Here is a 24,022-nt window from a genome sequence, read left to right on the forward strand (position 1 = left end):
ACTTTGTGACACAAATTCCTGTTGGTTCCACGGATTTCAGAGCTTCACTCCCAGATGTCAGAGTGGCTGTCCCTGGAGGCGTGCTGTGTGTCACGGCTGGTGCTGCAGGTAGTTGGCCAGGACTGTGGGGATTTCCAACTCTCTGAGGGTGGGCAGGTGGCCAGGCTGCTTCAGGATTCGCCTCATGGCCAGCCGGGACTGGGACAGCAGGGACTTGGGATGAGCTGTGTGAGGAGACAGGAATAACAAGATGGTCACCCCCAAACCCTGCTCCCCTCCAACCCAGCAGAAGGACATGGACAGATCAAAAATAGATGGGGTTGGACTAGATGGTCTTTAAGGTCCCTTCCAACCCAAGGCATTCCATGATTCTAATAAAACCAAAGGTCTCTTGTGTTTGGGGACACAGACCCAGACACAAGCTTTGTAGTACGAGTTCCACAGGAGCTGGGCATGGAGAGGAAACCTTCCATCCTCATATGGAAATAAGTGCATTTTTCCTTGACACAGGCAGTACAGGAGAGCCCAAGTTGAGCAGCAGAGAGGAGAGGAATGGTGAAAAGCAGCCTTTAACCCAACAACGGAGTGGAAATACCAGGCTGTGGGAATCATAGAATCACGGAATGGCTTGGGCTGGAAGAGACCTTAAAGCCCATCTTGCACATATTCCACTAGACCAGGTTGCTCCAAGCCCTGTCCAGCTCGGGCTTGAACACTTCCAGGGATGGGGCAGTAGTCAAGTGAGGCTGCAAAGGGAGCTGAGGCTTAAGGAAAGCCTGGGTTAAGCAAAAGATAAAGGGAAGGGGAATCAGCAGCAGCTTAAACAAGCAAACCTAGTGCCTATTTCCAGCCCTGGGCCCACCCCCAGGTTACCTCTGGCCTGCAGCAGCAGCTCCAGCCCCTCGCTGCGTGGTGCCCGCCCATCCATGGGCACATTGGGCAGGTACACGTTGGCTCCAAAGTCAATGAGCAGCTTGATGAACTTGCTATGGCAGCCGTGCCTCAGGCACGTCTCCAGCAGGGTCTTGGGCTCCTTGATCTGGGCGATCACCCCCTGATCCGTGCAGTTGTAGTCAGGGTCGGCCCCGTGGAGGAGCAGCAGCCTGAAGCACTCCAGGTGCCTGTAGGCAGCCGCCAGGTACAGGGGTCCAGAACAGGACACTGAGTTGGCCGCCCACTGGGGCAGCCTGGCCTGGACGTTGGGCTCTGCTCCGTGCTCCAGGAGCTGCCGCAGGATGTCCACGTTGCCATCCCTGGCCGCGAGGAGCAGCGGGGAGCAGTTGTTGTAGATGCTGCCCGCAGGACTGGCCCCGGCATCCAGCAGGGCCTCCACGCACTCGCGGTGGCCATTGCTGACGGCCACGAACAGCGGGGTCTGGGCCTTCACGTCCAGGCCGTCCACCTCAGCCCCGTGGGCCAGCAGCACCCGCAGGCTCTGCACGCAGCCCCGTGTGGCTGCCAGGCGCAGGGGGGTGCTGGGGACCCCCCAGCCACTCCGGCGGTTGATGAGCCTCTTGTACCTGTCCTGGGACAGGAGGCGATGCAGCGTTTCACAGTCGTCCTCAGACACTGCCCGGCTCAGCTCCTCGCTCTCCCCATCGTCCTCCTGCTCGTCATCCCTGGGCTGGAGCATGGAGAACATTTTGTTGATGTCCATCAGGCTCATTTTCGGGGGTCTGTCGCCCATGTGCTGCTTTCATGGTAAAGGATAAAGGCAAAAGTCTACAGGATGACAAAAGCAGGTGAGAACCAGCCCCTGACACCAACGCCAGCTTTTTAGCATTATTTTTAATGTACAATAAGGGGAAGATTTAAAACAAAAATGGACAAAGAGCATTGGGTTCTGGTGCTGCTGATGAGCAGCACTGCCCTGCCACCACGTGAGGAAATCCGTGGGTGAAGGGCTAAGGCAACAACAGAGGGCAAAGGTGTAGCAGGTACGTGGGTTATGTTCCCTTAAAATCATGGAATGGTCTGGGTCGGAAGGGACCTCAAAGACCATCCAGTTTCATGGGCAGGAACACCTTCCACTAGCCCAGGCTGATCCAACCTGGCCTTGGACACATCCAGGGATGAGGCAGCCACAGCTTCTCTGGGCAGCCTGTGCCAGGGCCTCCCCACCCTCACAGGGAAGAATTCCTTCCCAATATCCCATCTAACACTGCCCTCTGGCAGTGGGAAGCCATTCCCCCTTATCCTGTCCCTCCATCCCTTGTCCAAAGTCCCTCTCCAGCTCTCCTGGAGCCCCTTTAGGCCCTGCAAGCCTTCTCTTCTCCAGGTGAACCCCTCCAGCTCTCCCAGCCTGGCTCCATCAGCCCTGAGGGGGTAAAGGGTAAGAGATTCCTCATGGGATACTCAACCTGGAGCTCAGAAAGACTCTGGGTGCCACAGGATCTGGCAAGGCCCCTGCACCCACTGCTGGGCAAAGCCTCCCATTTCCCAAACTCTCAGCAATCCCCATCCAGTTCTCCCTGGGAGAAAAGAGCATGTTGGAAAAGAGTGGGAAACAATTCTGCTTCGTTCCTGGCACTCTCATCAGCACCTGCAATTCCAAGTGTTTCAGGAAACCTGGATGAAAAGCTGGCAGTGTTGGAAGGTTTTTACCCCCTGCCAGTTTTTACAGGACTTGGGTTTCAAAAGAGAGGATGAGGTGAACGTGAAGGGAGTTGGTTTGGTTAGGGATCAAACACCTTTCAGCTTCTCCCTTCCCAAAACGATGCCAGCATTAGAATTCCACAATTTTCCTCTCTCCTCCTCCAGCCCTAGGAACACAGCTGGGTCTGGGATGTTCGTAGTGAGGGGTTTGGGGTGGTGGGAGGAAGGGGGGATGCTGAGCTGATCATACTGAGCAGAGACTGAACCCCCCCCCACGACTGCCGGGCTCTGGGTGCAGGACGTGGCCTCAGTGCAGCAAGAGACAGGAATGTGATGTCCCAGCTGGAAATGGGATGGGCAGAGGAATTTCTCGGCAGCCCTGTGGCATCTCGTGTTCCCGCGGCAGAGGCAGAGCTCGGTCTCTGCTCCGCCCTTGGAGGAGCCAAAGAGCTGCACCTCGAGCAATTAACCTCGATCTGCAAACGACGGGGGAGCCACCGGGGGGCCCGTCCCAAATCCGCCCCCGAGCTCCCAGTGACCCTCTGCTAGGCCATGGCAGAGCTGGGGGAAGTGGGACAAATCTGATGGCTCTGAGCGACAGCAAAGCTCTGCTGGGCTTCCACACGTCCCAATTTATACAGAAATATATGGAATTGTAGCATTGCTGTTATTCATTAGACACGCTGATAATGAGCTCTGGAGCTTTGGGATCACCCCATCCACATGGCTAATTGGGTTTGGGGGGGTTATTGCAGATTTGGTTCAAAAAGAAAGTTATATTACAAGTTATATTTCCAAGGGGAACAGTGTGGAAAAGTAAAAAAGCAGCTGTAACATTTCCTGAACACACAAACAGGATCTCCAAAGGAAGGTTACTTGGACAGTGAAAGTACTTGTGTGAGGAGCTCAGAGGCTCTTCAACCAGAAGAGCCCAAACCAGAGTTCATGGAATTCCAGAATGGTTTGTGTTGGAAGGAACCTTAAAGCTCATCCCATCTGCCCCCTGCCATAGGCAGGGACACCTCCCACTAGCCCATGTTGCTCCAAGCCCCATCCAATCTGGCCTTGGACACTTCCAGGGATGGGGCAGCCACAGCTTCTCTGGGCAACCTGTGCCAGGGCCTTTCCACCCTCAGAGAAAGTTGTCATGTCCCGAGCTGGAAGAAACTGTCCAGGCACCCACAGACCCCCCCAAAAAGAGGCTGTGACAGAGAACCCACTTGTACAGCTGGTTCTTAGGTACCTCCCATCTCCCACCGCCGGGGGGGTCCTGGAGCTGCTGCCTTACCTGGGGAGGGGGGGATGCTCACAGCACCTGAGGCCTTGGGGGTCCCATGGAGAGTCCTCCCGTGGATTAAACCCAAAACCAGGAGCAGAAGCGAGGGGACCTTGCTGGGGATGGCCACTTGCTCTGTGTGACCAGAGCAGGCTCAGAGCTCACAGCTGAAATGCCACGGCAGGACAGGGCTGGGGCCTGGGGCTAATTTTAGCCCCTCAGGGGTTTTATCTTACCATTTCCATTCTTGGAAAGTTCCCCCTGGGTAAATATAGTGAGGGCAGCGAGGTGGGGGGAGGCTGGGACAGGTGCTGGGGGTTGCCTGACCCATCTGAGCAGACACAAAGCATCTGCTTCACTGTTTCCTCAAAGGAATCACAGGGAACTGGGCGGTTTGGGGTCCCCTGCCAGGGCTGCCAGTCACCCAAATTCCCTCTTAAACCCTCTCCTAACCACCTTCTTCCCTTTCACAGCAACAAAAATGGCCATTTGCATCATCTAGAATTGCTTATTAAACACTAGAAGAACAAAAGCCATCGAAGACAGTCCAGATTTCCCTCCTGAGCTGCTCCTACTTCTTCTCCCCTGGATGCACCTGCCAGAAGGAACCACGGCCATGGCTTTGTAAAATTAAGCAGCAGAGAGGAAGGCAGGAAACTTTACAGGGCGAACAAAAGGGGCAGAGAACAGCACTGGGGCTCTTATCAAAAGCTGTCAGCTGGGAAGTGTAATTGTATTTTATCCAGTTCCCTTGAAGCCTTCTCCCAAGTCCTCGGCAGTGGAGCAGGAACAGCCTGGCAGTTTGAGGTAGAGTTATCAGTGGCACAAGATAACGAGAGGGGAACCAAATTGTCCAGCAGAAAAATCTCCACTGCTGCAAGAAGTGAAATCAGGGGGCTCTGCAAAATGTATGATGTCCCCATGTCACCACCACCTGGTTTGTGGGCCCTGCTGAAGAGCAGGGAAATGCTCAGTATTGATTGCGTTTAGACTTTTGGCTTCCTCGTACTTTCACTCTCCAAATTCAGCCAAAAATAGGTTATTACTTCAACAAGGTCAGTTTCCCCAATGGAATTGTGGAGTATTATGTGGATAAACATGGGAGCAGGAGTGGAGAGTTCAAGGTTTACTGAGTGTCAAGAAGCTGCAACCACAACGGGGAGGCTGCAGTGAGAAAAGCCAAGCCTGGCTGGAAACCCACAAAACACAGAAATCAAAGCAGCCATTAAAAAGACAGTGTTATAAAGGGGAAAAAAAAAAGAAGTGCAGACAACAGAGTGAATACATGTTAGAAAATGTGAAATGTAGGAAACTTGGAGATGAAAGGAAAACCCTTGAAAGGGAAATTAATGATAAACTGCTTATTGTTTTGTTATTGTTGCTGCTCTTTAGTTGTTACCCAAGAAAGATCTTAGAAACAAGAACAGCTCTTTGGTAAAGGAGCAGATTAAACTGAATACTAATGAGGAAGCACTTGCTGAGAAACCTCAACTGGAATCACACACAGACATGCTCCTGGTGCTCCCTGCGCTGCTGCAGGAATGTGTTCCATGCATCCCACGTGGATATTTACATCAGCAGAGCCAGATAAACCCTGATGGGAGCCCAGTGAGAGGTGACTGATAAGCCTGACCCATTTTGGAGAAGCTTCCCAGTGCTTCAAACTCCAGGGAAGGCCAAGGAGTCAGGAAAACCTTTTACCTCTAGGAGCTCCTGGCACAAGCAGCTGTCCTGAGCCAGAGGCTGACCCGGCCTGGGCTACAGCAAAGCAACTCTTTATCAGCTCTTCCTTCACTGGGGAAGAATTAGAAGGCAGAAGTGTACTTAATGCCAGTCAATAAGGTTTTTTGGGAAGGTAAATCCTGTCCGGAGTTGCTTCCATTAAAGAGATTATAGTTATTAAGGCAGCTGAGGAGAGCTAATGAGCTTTTGGATTTAAGGCTGCTAAGCATCCTGATTTAAAAGTTTGGAGTTAAACAGTGCCAAATAAATGATTTTGCAGGGATTAAGGATTTACTAACAGTCCTCAAGGTCAGAAACATAGCTACTGAGTGGGGCTACTTTGAGCTGGGAGTTGCTGCCAGACCGCAGTGAAGCCTTTGAGCTTGGGAGTTTCCCTCCATGCCGATCACATTCCAGCACTCATCCCTGTGGATTCTGTTGGCCATCTTCTCTCTACCCAGCCGGGAGGTGGCTCCAGCAGCCCTGTGATTCAGGTATTCCCCAGGAGAGGGCACAGACATCCGCACAGAATTCCCTGGCTCCCTGCACATACCTGCACAGCCACCGCTCCATTGTAGGCAATTCCCAATTTACTTGGTGCGTTAACACCCAAAATGCACAGTTAGACATGAAGGAGGAATCCAGCACCTGTTTCTTCTCCTCCTTGAGGAATTTCAGCAGCATTGGAGCCACAGCCTGCTTCCACGACCTTCTGGGAGTTCCCTTTTGGAGCCTGGAATCCCAGGATGGTTTGGGTTGGAAGGGACCTTAAAAACATCCAGTTCCACCTTCCACCAAACCAGGTTCCTCCAAGTTTATGCAGCCTGGCCTGGAACACTCCCAGGTGGAAATCCTTCAACAGGAACAGCACCTGACAATCTGCAGATCCATCCAGGGGGATTTTTGCTTATGGATATGTCTTCATGGATTCCCATTCACACTGGATTCCTTGCTTCTCTCCCATGGCTGAGCAGGCTTCAAGATCTGTCCTTTGTTGAGAGAAAGGGAGCAAAAAAGATCAGATTCATAAAGCAGCTTTGACTTTTCCCAACCCCACTGCCCTGCTCTGACTAACTCATTTATTACTCAGTAACCCCTACTAAGGGTTAGCATTTACTATAACCCTTACTCAGGGTTGTTAGTCCAAAGGCTACTGGGTTTTGTATCTCCCCCCCCCCCCCACTCCCCTAAAGAGCAGGAAAATACAATTTCCAGGAGAACGCTCCAATCTAGGAGCTGTTTGCAGGCAAGAGAAGCTACAATTAACACACCTTTCACCTGAATTTCCCCCAAATGTAAACTGCAGCTTTATCAATTGTAGTCAGTGTTAATGCTAATAATCCAATTAAATGTAAGGCAAGTCTAATTAAGGTAAATGAAGGATTTCACTGGCAACATTAAGAACAGTTAAAATTAGCAAGAAGGAAAAAAAGGCTGTGAAACACCTGGGGACTGAGTATACCCAAGAGCCAGGCCTAATTTTTTGCCTTAATAGCTAGAAAATCCCCATTTTTAAGGTGCACAGTGCAGTGGGAAATATTGATCAGGGGCTTGATAACAGGTCTGGGGTCTATTCCGGGGGTTCACAGGCTCATCCTGCCCCAAGTGAGGATGGAGAGCTCAGGACCAGCATCTCCTGCAGGTCCCCTCCTTGTTACTCAGCTCCCACACAAGTATTAAAAACCTCCACATGCTCATTTTCAGACTGATGACTGAAATAGCCTGCATGGCTCTGCCAGGCAGATTTAAACCATCCACATGCATCTCCCAATGCAAATGGCAGCCTGAAGCACTTGGGAAAGCCTTCAAAACATCAACTCAACTCCTTTCACCTCATGTCTCACCACTCTGCAGATTTAATTGTAGGTTTGACTGTTGCTGCACAGCTCTAAGTATTGATTCCAACCTCGTTCATAAACACAAGGCAAGTTTTCTGCACCTGGAATCCCCCTCTTCCCTGAGCATTCTCCCACCTCACCTGAGTTTGCCAGCACTCAGAAAATGTAACAACTCACCTTGACTTTTGAATTAATTACCAAAAAGAATGGGATAAAAGAGCATTTTTAAATTACACCCTCAGCAGTAGGGCTGTGGATTCGTCACTCAAAAGCCACCAGGGAAATCTCTTCACCTGGAGCCTGGATCACCCAGAAAGGTTGGACTAAGCTCCTCTCAGAGGCCAGAAGCTCTGGTTGCTCCTCAGGAAGCTTTGCAGTCAGCCTGGAGTCACCTGTGGTTGAGACACAAACAGCTTCCCAGGAGAAAGAAAACACTGAAGATATTTGGCTTTAATATCTAAAGATATTTAGGTTTATGTATAAAGAAAAATCTAATTAAAAAATATCAGAGTAGCACAGTGTAAAGAAGACACTTTTAACACAGCTTCATTAGTAATAATTTTGGGGGTTTTTTTAAAGAACCTAGACAGTGCTGCACCCCCCAAAACCATTAAGGCCACCCAGTTTCTCTCCTGTAAAGGAAGGGGAAGTGGCACCACATTCACTTTTAGATAAGCTCATTACTTAAGATCCTTTAATTGACTTCACATTTCCAAGTGTGAAGTTTTTCTTTGAGTTAATTAATAAACAATGATCAGACCAGCCATTTATCTGCTTTAAAAAGGCGAGGTGTTTATTTTTGTAGGGAATAAAAATAAATTGTAATACAAGTGAAACTTCCTGGGACAAATACATTTAGAGAGAAAAAACCACAGTGCTTCTCTAGAGATGGACAGTTATTTTTTCAAGCAGTGCACGAACTAAACTGACACACAGGGCCATCATGGAACGTTCTGGAACAGGAGGTTTCACCACCCACAACTTACACAACTGTCCCTCAGCAGTGACACAGACAAACAGCAACACTGACATTTCCAGCCAGCACTACACACAATTTTGGGAATGTTCCTACAGAGATCAGTTTGTGGACGACAGGGAAGGTCCATCTGGGCTCGGGATGGGATCCAGTGCTACAAGTTACTCCAGGAGTATCTGCTACATTAAATACAGATGCATTTACAGAGAGAAATGGTGGGAGAGACACACCACCCACTGCCCTCCTGCCCCGCTCCTGCACTGCAGAGGGGCCATTAAATTAATGTAATTATTAACTGGACGTCAAGTTAATGTAATTATTACAACACCTGCCCCAACAAATGACACCGACTGCTGCTGGCACCCACCTGGCTGCCTGAACATGGACTTAACATAACCTAGTCCCTCAGCTAATTAATCAAGCTCTGGGTAGTAATTAAAACTGGTACATTCAGAGCACCTTCTTCCCCCCAGGGAAGTGCCTGGATGTGCGTGAGGGCTGGGATGTAAACAAGGAATAACTGGGTTGGTCCCTACAAAAACAACCCCAGCACCCAGAGTGGTGGGACAGGCAGGAGTGACACAGACACTGCAGGAATTCTCCTGGTCCCTCATGGATATCCATTACTACACTGTGCCAAGGAATGATCCTTTGGGTGGTGACCCTCAGGGACTGGGGCTGCCCAAGGACCAGGCAGCAGTGCCTGGAACAGGAGCTCTTCCCTTGGAAATGCTTATCCTGTGGGTGCTGCAGCTTTGGGAGCTCCTGCCAGGGCTCTGTGTCTCCAAACCTGCTGGGAACAGCAGTCACAGGGCTCTTCAGCATGTAGTTTCCAACCTGTAACCCCACAAGGTCTCACTCCAGGTGGAAATCCTCTGAAGCACACCTTCAGCTCCTGGCAAATCCTGCTCTCCAGGATTCCAGAAGCTTCCTGAAGACAAGCAAAGCTTCCCAGCTGCCTCCAAGCAAGTGTCCTCCTCTATCCCAGGCATTTTTGCACCAGCCACACTGCAGGGGGAGTTTTCTTCCAAGGACTTAACTCAGCCAATCCCTGAGCACAGGAACAGATCAGGCAGCCAGGAGGAAACTACACCTAAACCTTTAACAGACTGCTTTTTCTCACCTATTAAGAGGCCAGTGGAGAACTAAAACCATGGACAAACCCATTATTCCCTTTTTTTTTCCAGCAGAGCAAACAGTACCCATTGCATTTTCTCTGCCAACTGCAAAACAAAACACAGTTTAAGGATCCACCAGAGTGAAGTTCACATTAATTTCAACTGAGAAATGAAGTTCCACAGGTCCCTCTTCTACTTCAAAGCAGTAGTTTTAACACAGAATGTGACCTACTGTAAGGTTACACCTGGTTGTAGCAGGAGGGACACTGAGCACAGGCAGGAGGGTCCTGGGGAAGCCTTGGAGGGACCTGGTGGAGCCAGAGGAGCTCCAGAAAAGAACCAGTTTTCCACAAACAGAGCCCACCCACAGCAAACCACATCCCTTCTTCCTCCCAGTTCTCCCAGTCAGAAGAATCCAAATGGAAGGAAGTTGCATTGTTCACTCAAGAGCTCCAAATAAAAGCAGGATTTCTGACCTCGGGACGCAGGGAAGCTCCACTAGGAATAAATAAGTCACAGTAACTCTCATACAGGGCTTGCTGAAGCAGATTCCTATGTAACAGCTTTTCTACTCCTTTAACACTTCCAGGAAAAAAGAGAATCAAATCAGCAGGGCGTTCCATGAGGAGGGGACATAGGCTTCTTGGAATGCTTCAGGAAGGAGATCCCATCTGACCTTCATTTTTGGTCTTCAAGCACCCCAGAGTTACCATCAAAACTAAAAAGCTTCTTGCTAATGGCTTTTCAAACCAATAAGTTCATGGAAAGCCAGGAAAGCCTGGAATCTTTTCCAGCTTCATAAATTACAGCACCAGCATGAATGATTTTTAATACACTGGAGGTTTGACCAAGTCTGTACACATTAAATGCAAGAGGTTTAAAAAGACAGGACATGAATTTTTGCATTTCCAAGTGTAACGTCACCCATTGTTCTGTCACTGAAGTTGAAAGCAGAAAGGTTACTACAAGCTTACTAACACTTGCAGGGTCTGAAGTGACCTGGTGGTGGTTACACACACCTGTAGTAACATTGTAGTCAAGAGGATTTGTAGAGATCAGGAATAATTAATAATAATTAAACTTTCTCAAGGTAATCTGTGGCAATTCCAAAGACAAGACAATGTGTAAACATTTACGGAATCCTTCTGCAAGCTGGTTTTACACAATAATTAATCAATGGCATGTCTAAAACCTTCAGCAGTCAGTCAAAACCCTCTACAATTCTGTATCTCTAATGAAAATCAGAGATATTAAAGATATTAAAAGAACTGATGATCTCTAGAATACTTGGTCCTAAAAAATGCCTTTCTGGGCCTCATTTCCCATTTGAGATTGTTCCAAGAAGCAATCTTGTACGACCTGGAAAGAAGAGACAGAGGCTGATCTCTAAGTCATAGCTGGGGCAGCATTTCGTGTGCTTGGTTTTTAATCAATCATTTCAGCTCCCGCTCCTTCCTTGAAAACAACTCTATTATTTGCTTTATGACTGACAACCCCCAATATTAAAAAACTTCCTCTTTGCCATTCCAGGCAGTGAAGGAACTCTGTGTTCTTGGCTCTTGCCCTTTTAGAGTCTTTTGACATGCTTAATAAAATAGATATTTTCTTACCCAAAGTGAGACACTCAGGGGAGTTTTTGGTGGTTTTTTTCCACTTTACCTTGAAGACCAAACCTCACCCAGTGATTTCACCCTGGGTTATAAACACAATGAGGGGCAGATATTGCATTTTATGATGCTATAATGGAATGTTTCTACTTCTTACTGGAGATTTGGAAGGCTCACTTCAATATTTGCTTCATAAAAGAGAAAAACTGATTTTAAAACTTAACAGCAGCACCTAAACAACAGTTTCAAGAGCAAGCAAAAGAGCATCCTGAATTAACTGCACAAAGGGACTCTGTGCAATTAAGCACATCTGTAGAAGCTTGTCCAGAACGTGGAATGTGGGACAGTTTTCCTGGGGATGGAACATCCTCCACCTCTCCCAGGCCACGCTGTGATCTCAGAAATGCTCCTTAGGCCTTGGCCTTGACAAACAGCACCTGGGCTGAACTCTTGAGCTCTTCAAAAACAGTCTGTTCCCAGGAAGTCTGCTGGATAATGAGCTCCTGGTTTTTAACCAACAGCCTTGGAAACTGATTTTTCTTGCCTGAACAAGTTGAACAACATTTTTATTGATTTTTAAACATTGTTTATTGATCTTGCAAAGAACGTTATTGACCCAAATTGTGGCCAGGATGGAAAATGACTGTGATTAAAGCCAACTCAGGGGTCCTGAGTGAGACCCCTGGAGCCCTCCTAGACCACAGGTGGCTGCACCAGCATCTCCCTTGGAGCAGGACACCTCTCAGAGCCACAAAACTCTCAAGTTTGCTCTACTTGGAGGAGCCAGGGCTGAAACCTCAACCCTTTGCCCGCTGAGAACATGCAAAGGCATCCAACACGAGTCCTTCACTGAATTCCAGGGGAATTTCTCCCAGGGATATACCTGTACACACTCCTTTAGGGCTGTGGGATGCCACAGCAAATGGACTGGGAATGTTGCTCTCCTGGATTCTTAAGTACTTTAGAGCTGTAAGGAAGTTCAGCCTCCAAGGGAGTTGTGCTTTTAGTAAATCCTCCAGGAATCCTTTGGTAAATTGTTTACCTCCAGCTATGGATTCAGTGCTGTTAAGTGCTGCTTATGATTCTACAAAACCTTTAGGCCTAAACTGTTGGTCAAGCCCAGGGCCCAGTTTGGCAGTGTGGTCTACTCTGAACCTTGTGCCCCCACAGGAGGCTCTCCCTTATTCCTTCTTATCCTGACCCTTTTCCATCCCCAGCCTCCAGGTGGATAATTCTTGGTTGGTTTTGGTTTTACAATGATTGATTTTCTCTTTTAGTGTGCTTTTTCTGTGTGTGCTTTAACCATGTATATCAAGCAGTAGAGTGAACCTTGCCAATGAACTTGGTCACACTTCTACTGTACCAGGAAACCTGCTTTTGCCAGGGGTTCTTTGAGGGACCTTCAGACACTCATTTGTGACTGGGACACCCATTCCTTGGGGAAAAAAAGTCCTTGTTTCTTTACAGGGCTTCTGTATAGATGCAATACACGCCCCTGTTTTAAACCTGCAACTTTGAACTGCATCTCCAGTTGAGATTCCAACACATGGAAAACTCCAAGTAGCGTTAACAAGCCCTGGAGCCACAGCCATGTCCCAAGGTGTTCATGTTTACTTCATGTTCCAATGAGGGCTCACATCCCAATTTCCCTTTTGTCACAAAATTACCAAGTTCATTGCCACGAGAGACACTGTTCATCTCACCACATCTTGATGGTACAGACAAAACATCCCAACAGTCCATGTAACTTTAACATCCAAGATAACATTCCCTGTAAGCACTCAGCAAGTGATAAAATCATTTTAGGCCCCATTTCAATAAGAGAACACAGCTCATCTGTAATTGCTGCCTCATCAGTGGATGTGGAGAAAGCACATTGATCCCAGCTTAAAACAGAGTTACTGTCTTGCTTCAGCTTAACCAAGACCATAAAATAAGAGAGAAAAGTTCCACAGAAATGTTTTCCTATCTTTTCTCATTTCTAATCCTCCCTCTGGTCAAAAATCCATGTGTTACAGGCTGACTCTGGCTTGCTGCAGTAAATGAGGTCCATAAGAACTTATTCTTCGAGAGGTCAGCTTAGAAAGAAGCTACTGAACTCAGGGGGATCAGCAAAGATCCTGGGGAGGCTGCAGCAGGTAAAAACCTCCTTAGAAATACTGACTACAAAGACCCAACACTACACTTTACACTACAATAATAAAAACAGCACATGGTGTGGCTGGACATGAGAGCAACCTCAGAAAAAGGCACAGGGGGTTTGGTTTTGTGTAACAAAAATGCATAGGAAACAAAAACTGAGTCAGTTCTGCTACAAGGTGAGGGTCCATGCAGAGAGTCATTCACAGCTAAGAAAGGGGGGGGGGTGTTTATCATTTTAAGATGAACTGGAATTTTTTATCATTTTAAGATGACCTTGTACCAGCACTGAGCACAGACAGATTGCATCCTCTCTCCTCTGGTTACAAACACTGCCCAACTCTCAGCATTAATTGGCCAGGATTTCTTCCAGCTTCAAACACCAGTGCTGGCAGGCAGCCACAAACCTTAAAAACACACGTGTTTCCACCAAAACCCGAGTTTACACGAGCTCCAGGAGCCTCCTGGTCAGTTCTGCATCATTCCAGCTGCACAGGGATGTGTCCCAAACCCAACCTGCTCCCCCAGCACACCCTGTACTCACACTCAGCTGTAAATGGGGGTCTGCACCCTGTGGGGTCACCCCACCAGAGCATGCTTCACCCAACAGTTCAGAGCTCCTCACTGGTGCTGAGCATTCCCAGAGCTCCTCACTGGTGCTGAGCATTCCCGTCCGACACCTCCGTGGAGGCACCAAGATCCTGGTGGTGGTGAGACAGGTTCTCTTTGTGCTTCTGGTCCACAGCTGAGCCCCCAGCCCCAGGGGAGGTCCCGTTGCTCAGCACAGGGGGTGCTGCCCCTTCATAGTCCTGAGGAGTGTTGGGTACGGGGGCTTTGGGAGCAGCATGTCCTGCTCTGGGGAAGGAGGAAGCTTCACCAGGCAAAGGACCGTCAACGAAAGGAAGTTTCTACACAAATAAAAAGATGTTAAAAAAAAATTAATAAAAGGTACTATTCGCAGGTGTCAGCAGTGTACAAAAAACCAGCTGTCAACACAACAGCCCTGTGCCAGTGCCTCTTTTCCAGTACTGAAGTCCATGGGCACAGATCTTTACATGTTTGATACAAAGACCAGAGTTTAATTAGGAAGGCTGAAGTTTTCAGCATCCACATTAAACTGGCAAAGGACACTGATAGCCTTCTCACTGGTATATTTTTAGATGTGTTTTTTAGTTTGTCTCTGGGTGTTCTGGGGTTTTTTTAGTACAAACAGCAAATCTACTGCTAGCAGAGCCTTGTCATTTAACCCCTCATTTTGCCCAGCTTACTGAAACAACTCTCCAGTGCCAATATTCAAACCCAGATACATTGGCCAAAGCCTTCGTGGGATTTGAAATACTAAAGAAATATAAATAGCCTCACGTTTTCCAGTTCAGATGCATCATCCTCCAGCTGCACCTTCTGGCTCATGCAGCTCAGCAGATGATCCAACACACACTGTTTTGGGTGCATCCCTTTGTCAAAGCGATTGTACATCCCACACCAAAACCTCAAGAACAGGGCAAGAAAAGGGAATTAGGAGGTCACTTGTGCCCTACTGCCAACATTCTGTTAAGAAAATAATTTTCTTCAAGAATTCTTTTAAGAATTTTCAACAGCTTGTGGTAGGTAATTGATTGCAAAAAACCACCATGGCCTTGGATCATAAAATTCTGTCTCAATAGGCAAATTTTCATAAAGTTAAAAGACCTGACAGTAGGTATTAGAATAGGATGAAAATACTTTTTTTTTTTGTCTATAGCAGACTTACTGGAGGCTTGGGCAGCTCGCCTTCAAGTCGTCTTTGCCCACCAGTAACCACATACAGCACTTAAAACCATATTTGCATCCCCCTCTCCCTCAGTAGGGACCAGACACAAAGCCAAACTCACCACCTCTTGTAACACCCTGGGTAAGCAACCAGAACATCCTTCTTGGGAAAAAAACCCTGACTGCATCAGCCTGGGTGTGACTGGGTACCAAAATTCCTGCTTGAAAGACTTTCTTAATATATATTAAAAAGGAGACAAAGAGGAACTTTCTCAAACAACTGTCTAGCCTATGACTTACATGTGACAGAGCAAGCAGTCAGGGGGCGTGTGGTTCTATCTTCATCTGAAGTTCTGTTTTTCCTCGCCTTTCCTCACCCTCTTTCTCAACCCCAAAGAAAAAAATATTAAATTACAGCACCTGCACTTATTTAACCATTACCGGTGCACTGCTAATCTCAGTTTATGGGTGAGGAATGGAGGGGAAGAGTAAAACAAACAAGCTGATCCGTGCAAATTTATTTTATTAAACCTGAATTATCAATCTACATCATAATGAAAGAAATCCCTCCTTCTTAAATGAGCAACTTACTGGAAACTGAAAGGCAGTGTGTTTGGTTGAAGCTCTTTGTAAGCTGTAAACCCTCTGTACAAAGGATTTCTCAATTCCTGCTTCCTCTGTAAGAGGAAAGGCCACAGAGAATGGGTCTTCTCAAAGATTCTGTCAAGAACAAATAACATCTAATCACTAAAAAAAAGAGGCAAGTGGATTAAGAACTCTAACTGTTCAGAGGAGAATTAGATTAAGGAAGCTATGAATTATTTTTACACATTATCTGATTAATTATATAAACACAAGATACATCCCTGAGGAATATATAATCCACCAGCCAATCCAGAAGGGCTTACTGTGGTCCAAATTAAAACATCTGTCTTCTGAGATATAATTTTTTAGCATCTCTCAAGACAATGCTACCCTTAACCAATCTAGAGTTACATTAAAACACACAAACACATCCAACCTGCCCCTTTCCTGACATTTCAAGTCACTTCTGGCTCTACCAACTGCCAACTCACTTGAGATCCTCACGCTCCTTGTGGCAGGTCCCAAGGAAGTTGCCAAACTGGCAGGAGTAAACATGGTCATGGATTTCCAGAAGGAACCTCTCATTGAACTCAAAGGAGCAGGGGAACTGCTGCATGAGCTGCCAGATACACTCCACAAACTGGGTGAATATGGGGGACACCTCCTTGGGGTCCCCATCCAAGTGGCCACACCTGGAGAGATGTAAACAGGGTTAAATCCTGTGTCACTCAACACAAAAAGAGCCCCCAAAACATTAAAATGGGAAGTCTTCTTCCAGTTCTTCAAGCTTATGGTTTGAACTCAGTAAAAGTCCTGAAAAACAGCAGCTGAGATCTTCCCTCAGGAGATAATTGCAAAAGAATGAATCAGAACCTTATTGATGGCACAGGCTCCCCAGGTGGAGTCACCATCCCTGGAGTGGATGTGGCACTTGGGGACATGGGAGTGGGTTAATGGTTGGACTTTAGGATCTTGGAGGTCTTTTCCAACATAATAATACAATTCCAACAAATAATACAATTTTTCAGGTAGGAAAACACCCAGAATTCAGACAATGAATTCAAGCCTATAATTCTGCAAAGTAATAAAAAAACACTGATGAAATAACAGCCTTGGAAGATACTGGCTTTATGTCACCAACTCCAGTCTTTTCCAAATCTTCTCTCACCTGACCTGTATTTTCCTTTACATTTTTCCTGGGAGCACATAAACCTGAAGACACTGTATTGGTTTCCCAGTCAAGTCCCACCCAGTCACTCCACCCAAATAACCTGCTCCTCTTACCTGTGGGAGAACTTGTGGCCCATTGCAATCCACTCCTTTTCTATCAGAACCTGCAGTTTCAAAAGAGGGGTTAAAAAAAAAGAGCATTACTTTGGTTAAAAAAGAAAAGTGAAGCCTTTGATGCTAAAGCCTAAAAAGCTGCTGACTCTATAGTTACAAGTATATCCACAGAAATCAATGGGAACAGTAATTGTGATTTACAGATTATCCAGTTACCAGTGCAATGGCATTGTTGGAATGAGAACTTCAGCAAGTCTAGTACTATTTTGAGGGAGCTTCTATGTTCTTAAAGTCATAATATATAAGCACATTGAGCTAAAAGAATTAATATTGCCCTATGTGCTATTTAACTCACGAAAATAAATCAGCAGCTGGAATTCAACAAATGTTTAACACACAAATAGGAATATAAGAAGTACAGCTGTGCACTGAGGAGCTCAGGATGAAATCAGAACAACCAATTTCTATTTTAAATAGAATCCCTGTGCTAGCTATAGGAAATATAGGAAAATAATAAGGAAGCAGTGTTTTCCTGAAAGATGTCTCAAAAGGAACCACATGACTGATGCTGCAGTCATTATTTCTTGCTGGATCATATCTAAAGATCAATTCCTGATCTCATCATGCAGAGGCTTAAAGAACAGAAGGCAGGAAAAACGCACAACAGAGTTTTTCAAAGACTTAATTTATATTGCTTGTCAAATTTTTCCATTCCTAAGACTCCTCATTAATTCATTTAGGAATAACCACTGTCAGGGGACTTGTGCCTATAAACCCTTGTCTCAAGGGACAGCCAAGGATGTATCTGTGTTAGTAATCACTCCTGTTCCTAAGAAATCCATATCTCTCAGTTCATGCAGAATTGTTCACAGCCAAAGCCCAGGCAGATGTTTCCTATGCTGATGTAATTTTAACTGTTAAAAAAAACCTGCAGTATAATCCAGAAGCAAAAATAATAATAAAAGTAGCACGGAATGTAAGGAAACAGTCCTGGCACGGGAGAAGGCAAAATTTGCATTGTTGTGATTCCAGGGATTCTTATATGGATCTCTTTTGAGAAAGAGCAGCAGCTCTTCAGGTATTTAACAAGGGACGACTGGAAAGGCACATCCCAGACTGCACTGTATTCATGGAGGGATGGCTGCAAAAAAGAAGAAGCCTGCACTAGAAGCAAACAGCCAAATTCATATGAAATGGCTTTTAAAAAGCTCTGAAATGAGGCAGATTTTACTGATATACAGGTTATACACTGCCTCGTGCTCGACAGCGAGTTCACCCAATTCGAAATCTCGGCAGATAAGAGACCTACATGACAAGCTCCTACAGCACTTTTTGGTGGATTGCAGCCAGAGCTGCATCCTTTCCTCATCCATCTCTTGCTGAAACCTCTCATTAGTGGCTCTCATGTGGACATTCAAGGAAACAAAGATTCGGGAATTGTAAATCAACCCCTGCCTTTTGTGCCCACAGAGCAATTAAAGCTCATTATAGAATCAAAGCTCCTTTATATAGGTCACCTCCTGCTTGTGCCAGGAAACGGCCTCAAACACTTAATTAGGGCCTGTTTACCTTTCCAATGCAGGAAGCACTTTTTAGTTTTGAATTTTTAAAATTCCAGTATTGGTGTCCTTACCATGAAGCCTTTGAAGGTCCTGTAGAAGGGGTCCAAGAGGAGTCCAGCCAGGGAGCAGACCTGGGCTGTGCGATCCCACCCATCGGAGCAGTGCACCAGGACACTGGCCTTCTCCTCCCTCACGGCCTGAGGAGACACCACACACAGCACTTCAGCACCTTTCCAGCTAGATTTCCGAAATAAATGCTACCCCTTCATCTATATTTACCTAAAACTCCAGAGGAATATTTGTCACTTCTCATCTGGACCACGGAAATGCACCAACGTCTGTGGGTTGAACATCAACCCACAGAAACCCCAACTAGAACGAAATGTTGCACCATGTCTTGGCAGCAACAGACTGGCAAGAAACAGAGCCTGTGATCTCAAGCACTCAGTGTCCTTAAAGGCCAAGAATTCTCAGTCTCCTCCTCTGAGGAAAGATTTGGTGTATGGGTAAAGAATCGGACACATGGAGATCAGGAACTTCAAGACAAATTAGAAGAGCTGATCCCAACCTCCTCCCATATGGATCATCTTCTTCCCCTTGTACCAGTGGCAGGAAAACACAATAACATTTTCATGCTTGCTACATGGGAAAATTGTAAGAGACAATTACTCTCATGACTCTTGCAATGTTATTTCCTGCACACCCTTTACTCCTCCTGAAGAGCCCTAGTGACTTCTCTCCTTTTCCTGACCTGCAAAGCCATGAGCTCTGCAGAAATGAGGATTGTGTTCAATAGCCAAAATTAGTGTCCACATCACATAAATCCAGCAAATAAACTGGTCAAAACAATCCTGCCATTAAAGCAGAGCAGGTAACTGAATAATGAGCCTAGGGTTATGAGTTGTTTGCACTACTGGACAGAACTGCTTCTATTTAATTTTATTCACATTCTGTGGTTTTACCTGTTTCAAATGAGTTCTAATAAAGCCTCAGGAACCGTTTGCTGCAAAACAGCACACAGGACAACACCCCAACACTTTGTCACAGCAGTGTCTAGGAGAGAGCCCAGCTGGATGACCCACTTATGTCCTTCAAGTTGGTTTGGAGAGCGGAGGCCAACCTGGATAGCAGTGTTTTCCCACTGTCTCTCCACCTTCCCAAACAGACAACTACATGTTTTTTAATTCACCTGCAGGCTGGAGAGCAGTTTTACCTTGGCAAGGAAGACACCTGCATCCATGACAGCCTTGATGTGCCGTAACCAACCCGAGTTCTCCAGCCCAGTGAGGAAGTCGCTCATGGAGGGGGATTTCATTTCACATACTAAGAATAAACACAAAGGAATGAGCTGACACCCTGTGAACAGCATCTCCTGCACCTCCTCATTAGCTCTCCACAGCCTGGTATCCTAACAGCTACATTTTTAAAGTGTCAGCAGCAACATCCTGTCTAAAGGACACAGAAATTACTGGCTGAATACTTAAAATTCATAACTAAAAACTACTGGTTTGTGTAAGAACTTCAGGCTCAGAAAATATCCTCCTCTTTTTTTCAATGGTAACTCATTCTTTTCTCAGCTCAGTTTTTTCCAACAAAGCGAGTGTTTAGTGATCTGTTACTTCACTATAAATCACCATCACACTCACATCTACAACCCTTCCCTCAGCATCACAGAGATTTGAAGACAGGAGAGTTCTAATTTACACAGAGAGAAATAACATGTCTAACCTTGAAGGCAACTCAGACGCTGTAATGAAACCCAGCACGGAAAATACTGACAGTAATTAAGTTCACTAACAGTCCATAAGCACCAGAGAGTGAGGTTTTATCACTGCTGAAGAAGAATATGGGAGCAATCAAGTGTTTATTCTGCCTTCTCTTCCACCACAAAATAAATCTGCCAGGAACAGGGAATTGAGGACTCCTACTTGTGATCATCCCCCTCTTGATCCCCAATGGCTCAGGTAAGTATTTCTTCTGCTCTGCTTTGCTTTTTCCCCTAAGATAACAAGGAGCTTAATTACCTGAGGTTCTGCATTTTAATATATTTATGTATTAAAAAATGAATTTATGTATTAATCAAAAGAAATCAGAAATAAATGACAGGTAAGAACGAGGTACATATGAGATTCAAACCTTTGGAAGATCATGCCAAAACTGTATTTCAAATCAGGGATTAGAAATTTGAAATTGTATTTCAAATCAGATTCAATTCAGATAACACTGAAATACTCCAAACTCAATATATCAAACCCCAAAAAGTATTTCCTAAACAACCTCTGTTAGTTTTCTTTCAACAGCTCATGAAGCAACCATGAGACTTAGTTGCAAAATGTAGTCTTTCTAATGTAATGGCCTTTTCCTTTTAATTTGGTACATTAATTAAGGAATACTGTTAGTGTTGGCTGCTGGTTTTGAACCACTACGAAACCAAGCACAAATCAAATGTCAAGCAGGAAAGCATTTTAACCACAATGATACTTTCAGCCACTTCCACAGAGCAAACAAAGCAAGACACTGACTCTGCTCCCAGCACAATGCTGTGCACGTAGGAATTGGATATTTTTTTTGTCCAAAAGTGGCCAGGGGTAGCAAAGGCCAGTCCCTGGGCTGTACCCACCTTCCAGGAGTTTCTGCAGGCTGCTCCTCATCACATGGATGTTCTCTATGCCAATGAATTTGAAGCGGATGTTCTCATAGTTGTCCTCATTCTCGTAGCCCTTCCCAGCAGCTCGGTTGGCCATGGCATTCAACTGCCAAATCCAATGGAATGGGAGAGAAAAGGAAGGGAAAATTACAACACTCTACAGAAAGAAATCAGCCTGTTTTGCAAGACGTTCTTTCTTTTTAAAATCTCCCAGAAAATGGACTGAACAAAGCTGTTACTCAACTGTACTTCCCCGCCTCCCAGACATTAATTCCCTAAAATTACACCAGTGTCTCCAGTCCATTACTCATATGCAGAGGCTCATTAAGACCCTGTCTAGAATTTCCCCAATTTCTGCTGTCATCAAAGCAGGCAGAGAGACACTGAGCCTGCTCTAACTGTGCAGCTACCTAAGGAAATGCAGAGAGAAGCAAACGAAAGCAAAACTAGGAAAGTCATTTTTCCCAGTAACATACATACATGGTGGGATAGAAATAGTAAGAGAATTCCAAAGCTTTTCACAGACATACATGCACAGATGAAATAAAGCCACCTGAGGGAAACATAGAAATATCCAAGTTGAGCAGGAAGAATACAGCAACCAACTGGAACTGCAGAAAAGTAGAAAAGAAGCCAGTTGCCCTAAAAATTAACCCAAACAGTTTAAGAGCTATAGGAAATCTTGAGTGGTGACAGAAAACAGAGCTCCACCTCCCCCCAGGTTACTCTGGGCAGAGGAGGGATTTGCCTCCATAGAGAGGAGGGAAGGAAAAGTCAGCTATGGTACAGACATGTTTAAGATTGTCAAATAACTCCAGTGTTTCAGCTCTACCATCCAAAGTAAAGTATGTGCGGTTTGAAAGAGAAATGTCACCAATTATAAATTATCCCCTTTTCACCAAATATTTTAGCACAAAATTGCCATCAAGGATGGATTTCAGGGGAACATCTCTGACCCTGGAAGCTGCCTGTACCAAAAAAATCTGCAGTGATTGCTATAAACATATACATCATTACAGAATAGGTGATCTCAGGGTAATGTCACAGTACAAAAAGGCAAAATAACACTGGAACAACAGGTGAAACATTCCCCATTTTCCCCAAAAGACTTTTCCCTTCTTGCCCTTGCCATAGTTTTAACTAAATATGCAGTGTCTATAAAATAACCGCAATATCTGAACAGTGAAGCAGGTTCTCAGAAAGCTCGATTTTAAAACAGTCAGTGCACTTTTAAATCTTTGCATTTAAATACTTGTGTGCTATGAAATTCCTTGTGTTCTAATTTCCTTACACCAACACTCCTAATCCATATGCTTAGGATTACAAGAGAACCATTTGATTTGGTTCTTAAATTCAGTTCCTCGAGGTGACAGTCATCAGAGATTGAATTTTGCAAGTATTTTATCAATATCCTCTTAAATAACCCCCTCAGCTCTGAACTTCTGGCCCCAAACAGTGGCTATGGACCAGAAGAGCTGAAGTGTATTAAACTCCAAGCTGCACATCACTGGTGTTATTTTTAAAAGGCAAAAAAAAATGGAGGAATTGCTTTTCTCAGTTGTTATCAGATCCCCCACAGCCGCACTTCCTGTCAGGTCTGCCAGTAAATATATAAATAATAGTGTATATTTTTTATATTTATATAGATCATCATTTTTATTTTAATATACAATATACATTTTATTACATATTATATAATAAAGAGAACAATATAATTTATATTACACATATAAAATAATATACTTATATATATTTATTACATAAATAAAAAATATTTATCTGTATGTATAAATATATATATGTCAATTGCTTTTCTTAGTTGTTATCAGACCCCACACAGCCTCACTTCCTCCCAGGTCTGCCAATAAATACATAAAAAATATTTTATATTTTGTATATATATGTATATATAATATATAAAATATATATTATATATAATAAGTGTAATAATATAATTTATGCTGTAGAAATATAAATATATTTCTCCAAAATATATGTAATTATTATATAATAAAACATTTTATATAAATAAAATAAATATTTATAAAAACATTTATTATTTATAAATATATATTTATGTGTATATAAATAAAAAGTCTATATGGAGTCTTGTTTATTTTTATATATTCAAATAAATAAATAAATAGATAGATAAATAAGACTCCAGCACCATGAAACTGCATTCTGAGGCTTCTTCCCAACTCAACACATGATGGACTCTCTGCAGGGAAATGCCACAAACTTCAACCCAGGAGACTCCAGGAATGCCAGATCCCAACAGCACTTAACTCTGCAGTTATATATCCTGAACCAGGTGACCCTGCATCCCTGATCCCACACAGCCTAGAAAGCACTGGCAGAGTTGTTACCCTGGAATATTCTGAACTGGAAGAGAACCACAAGGATCATCAATGAGTAGAGTGACTCATACAGGGACTGACCCCACAGCCTTGGCATTAGCACCACACTCTAACCAACCGAGTTAATCTCTGTGCCAGAGTAACCTGGAACCAGCTTTACTAATTCAGACATGAGGTACAGAAGCAGCCCAGAACCCCAGAAAGGTACCTTTGGCCTTGTGTCTACAACATACATGAAGGGGCTCCCGGGGTTGGCCTCTCGGATGGCCTGGAGCATCTGCTCGTCCTCCAGGCAGCGTGCGCTGAACCCGGCCAGGGGCTGACTGCAGCGGCACAGGGCAGCCTGCAACACACAGACACAGCTCACCCACAGCACCCCACACAGGATGAGCACTGACCCCACAGATATACAGGGTGAGCCCTGACCCCATAGCACCCCATACAGACACACGGGGTGAGCACTGACCCCACACAAACACACACGAGGTGAGCACTGGCCCCACAGCACCCCATACACACACAGGGTGAGCCCTGACCCCACAGCATCACACACACACAGAGGGT

General features: G+C 45.3%; 2 protein-coding genes across 7 annotated transcripts in view; both read right to left on the bottom strand.

The window, feature by feature from the left end:
* On the bottom strand, positions 1-18,987 carry ASB12 (ankyrin repeat and SOCS box containing 12). Of its 6 annotated transcripts, none has more exons than XM_027662284.1 (4): positions 5,573-6,057; positions 2,361-2,471; positions 874-1,722; positions 1-224 (listed from the first exon to the last, which is right to left on the bottom strand). In XM_027662284.1, exons 3-4 carry the CDS (start codon positions 1,685-1,687, stop codon positions 91-93), a joined length of 948 nt encoding a protein of 315 aa, XP_027518085.1. In that variant the 5' UTR covers positions 1,688-1,722; positions 2,361-2,471; positions 5,573-6,057; the 3' UTR covers positions 1-90. The 6 variants fall into 6 exon arrangements, with proteins under 6 accessions (XP_027518085.1, XP_027518089.1, XP_027518091.1 ...); XM_027662288.1 differs by lacking the exon at positions 5,573-6,057 and adding an exon at positions 3,884-5,555; XM_027662290.1 differs by lacking the exons at positions 2,361-2,471; positions 5,573-6,057 and adding an exon at positions 18,974-18,987.
* The window catches only part of MTMR8 (myotubularin related protein 8), a 26,095-nt gene continuing 8,238 nt past the window's right edge, over positions 6,166-24,022 (bottom strand). Inside the window, exons 6-15 of the mRNA XM_027662283.1 lie at positions 23,667-23,801; positions 21,072-21,204; positions 19,665-19,774; positions 18,523-18,648; positions 16,890-16,939; positions 16,097-16,297; positions 15,612-15,740; positions 14,634-14,760; positions 7,609-14,179; positions 6,166-6,577 (exon numbers count right to left, since the gene is read on the bottom strand). Coding sequence (XP_027518084.1) covers positions 13,922-14,179; positions 14,634-14,760; positions 15,612-15,740; positions 16,097-16,297; positions 16,890-16,939; positions 18,523-18,648; positions 19,665-19,774; positions 21,072-21,204; positions 23,667-23,801 — 1,269 coding nt within the window. The 3' untranslated portion in view covers positions 6,166-6,577; positions 7,609-13,921. The remainder of the gene's footprint in view (positions 6,578-7,608; positions 14,180-14,633; positions 14,761-15,611; positions 15,741-16,096; positions 16,298-16,889; positions 16,940-18,522; positions 18,649-19,664; positions 19,775-21,071; positions 21,205-23,666; positions 23,802-24,022) is intronic.

This window comes from Corapipo altera, unplaced genomic scaffold (genome assembly GCF_003945725.1).
Source record: "Corapipo altera isolate COAL_440 unplaced genomic scaffold, ASM394572v1 326, whole genome shotgun sequence".
Classification (NCBI taxonomy): Eukaryota; Metazoa; Chordata; class Aves; order Passeriformes; family Pipridae; genus Corapipo; species Corapipo altera.

What these genes read in the sequence shown, in the direction of transcription:
- ASB12 (XM_027662290.1), bottom strand. Translation starts at nt 1,687, where the DNA reads ATGGGCGACAGACCCCCGAAAATGAGCCTGATGGACATCAACAAAATG. An exon ending in GCTGCTGCTGCAGGCCAGAG is followed by an intron (nt 225 to 873) that starts GTAACCTGGGGG and finishes CTCCTCACACAG; the next exon opens with CTCATCCCAAGTCCCTGCTG.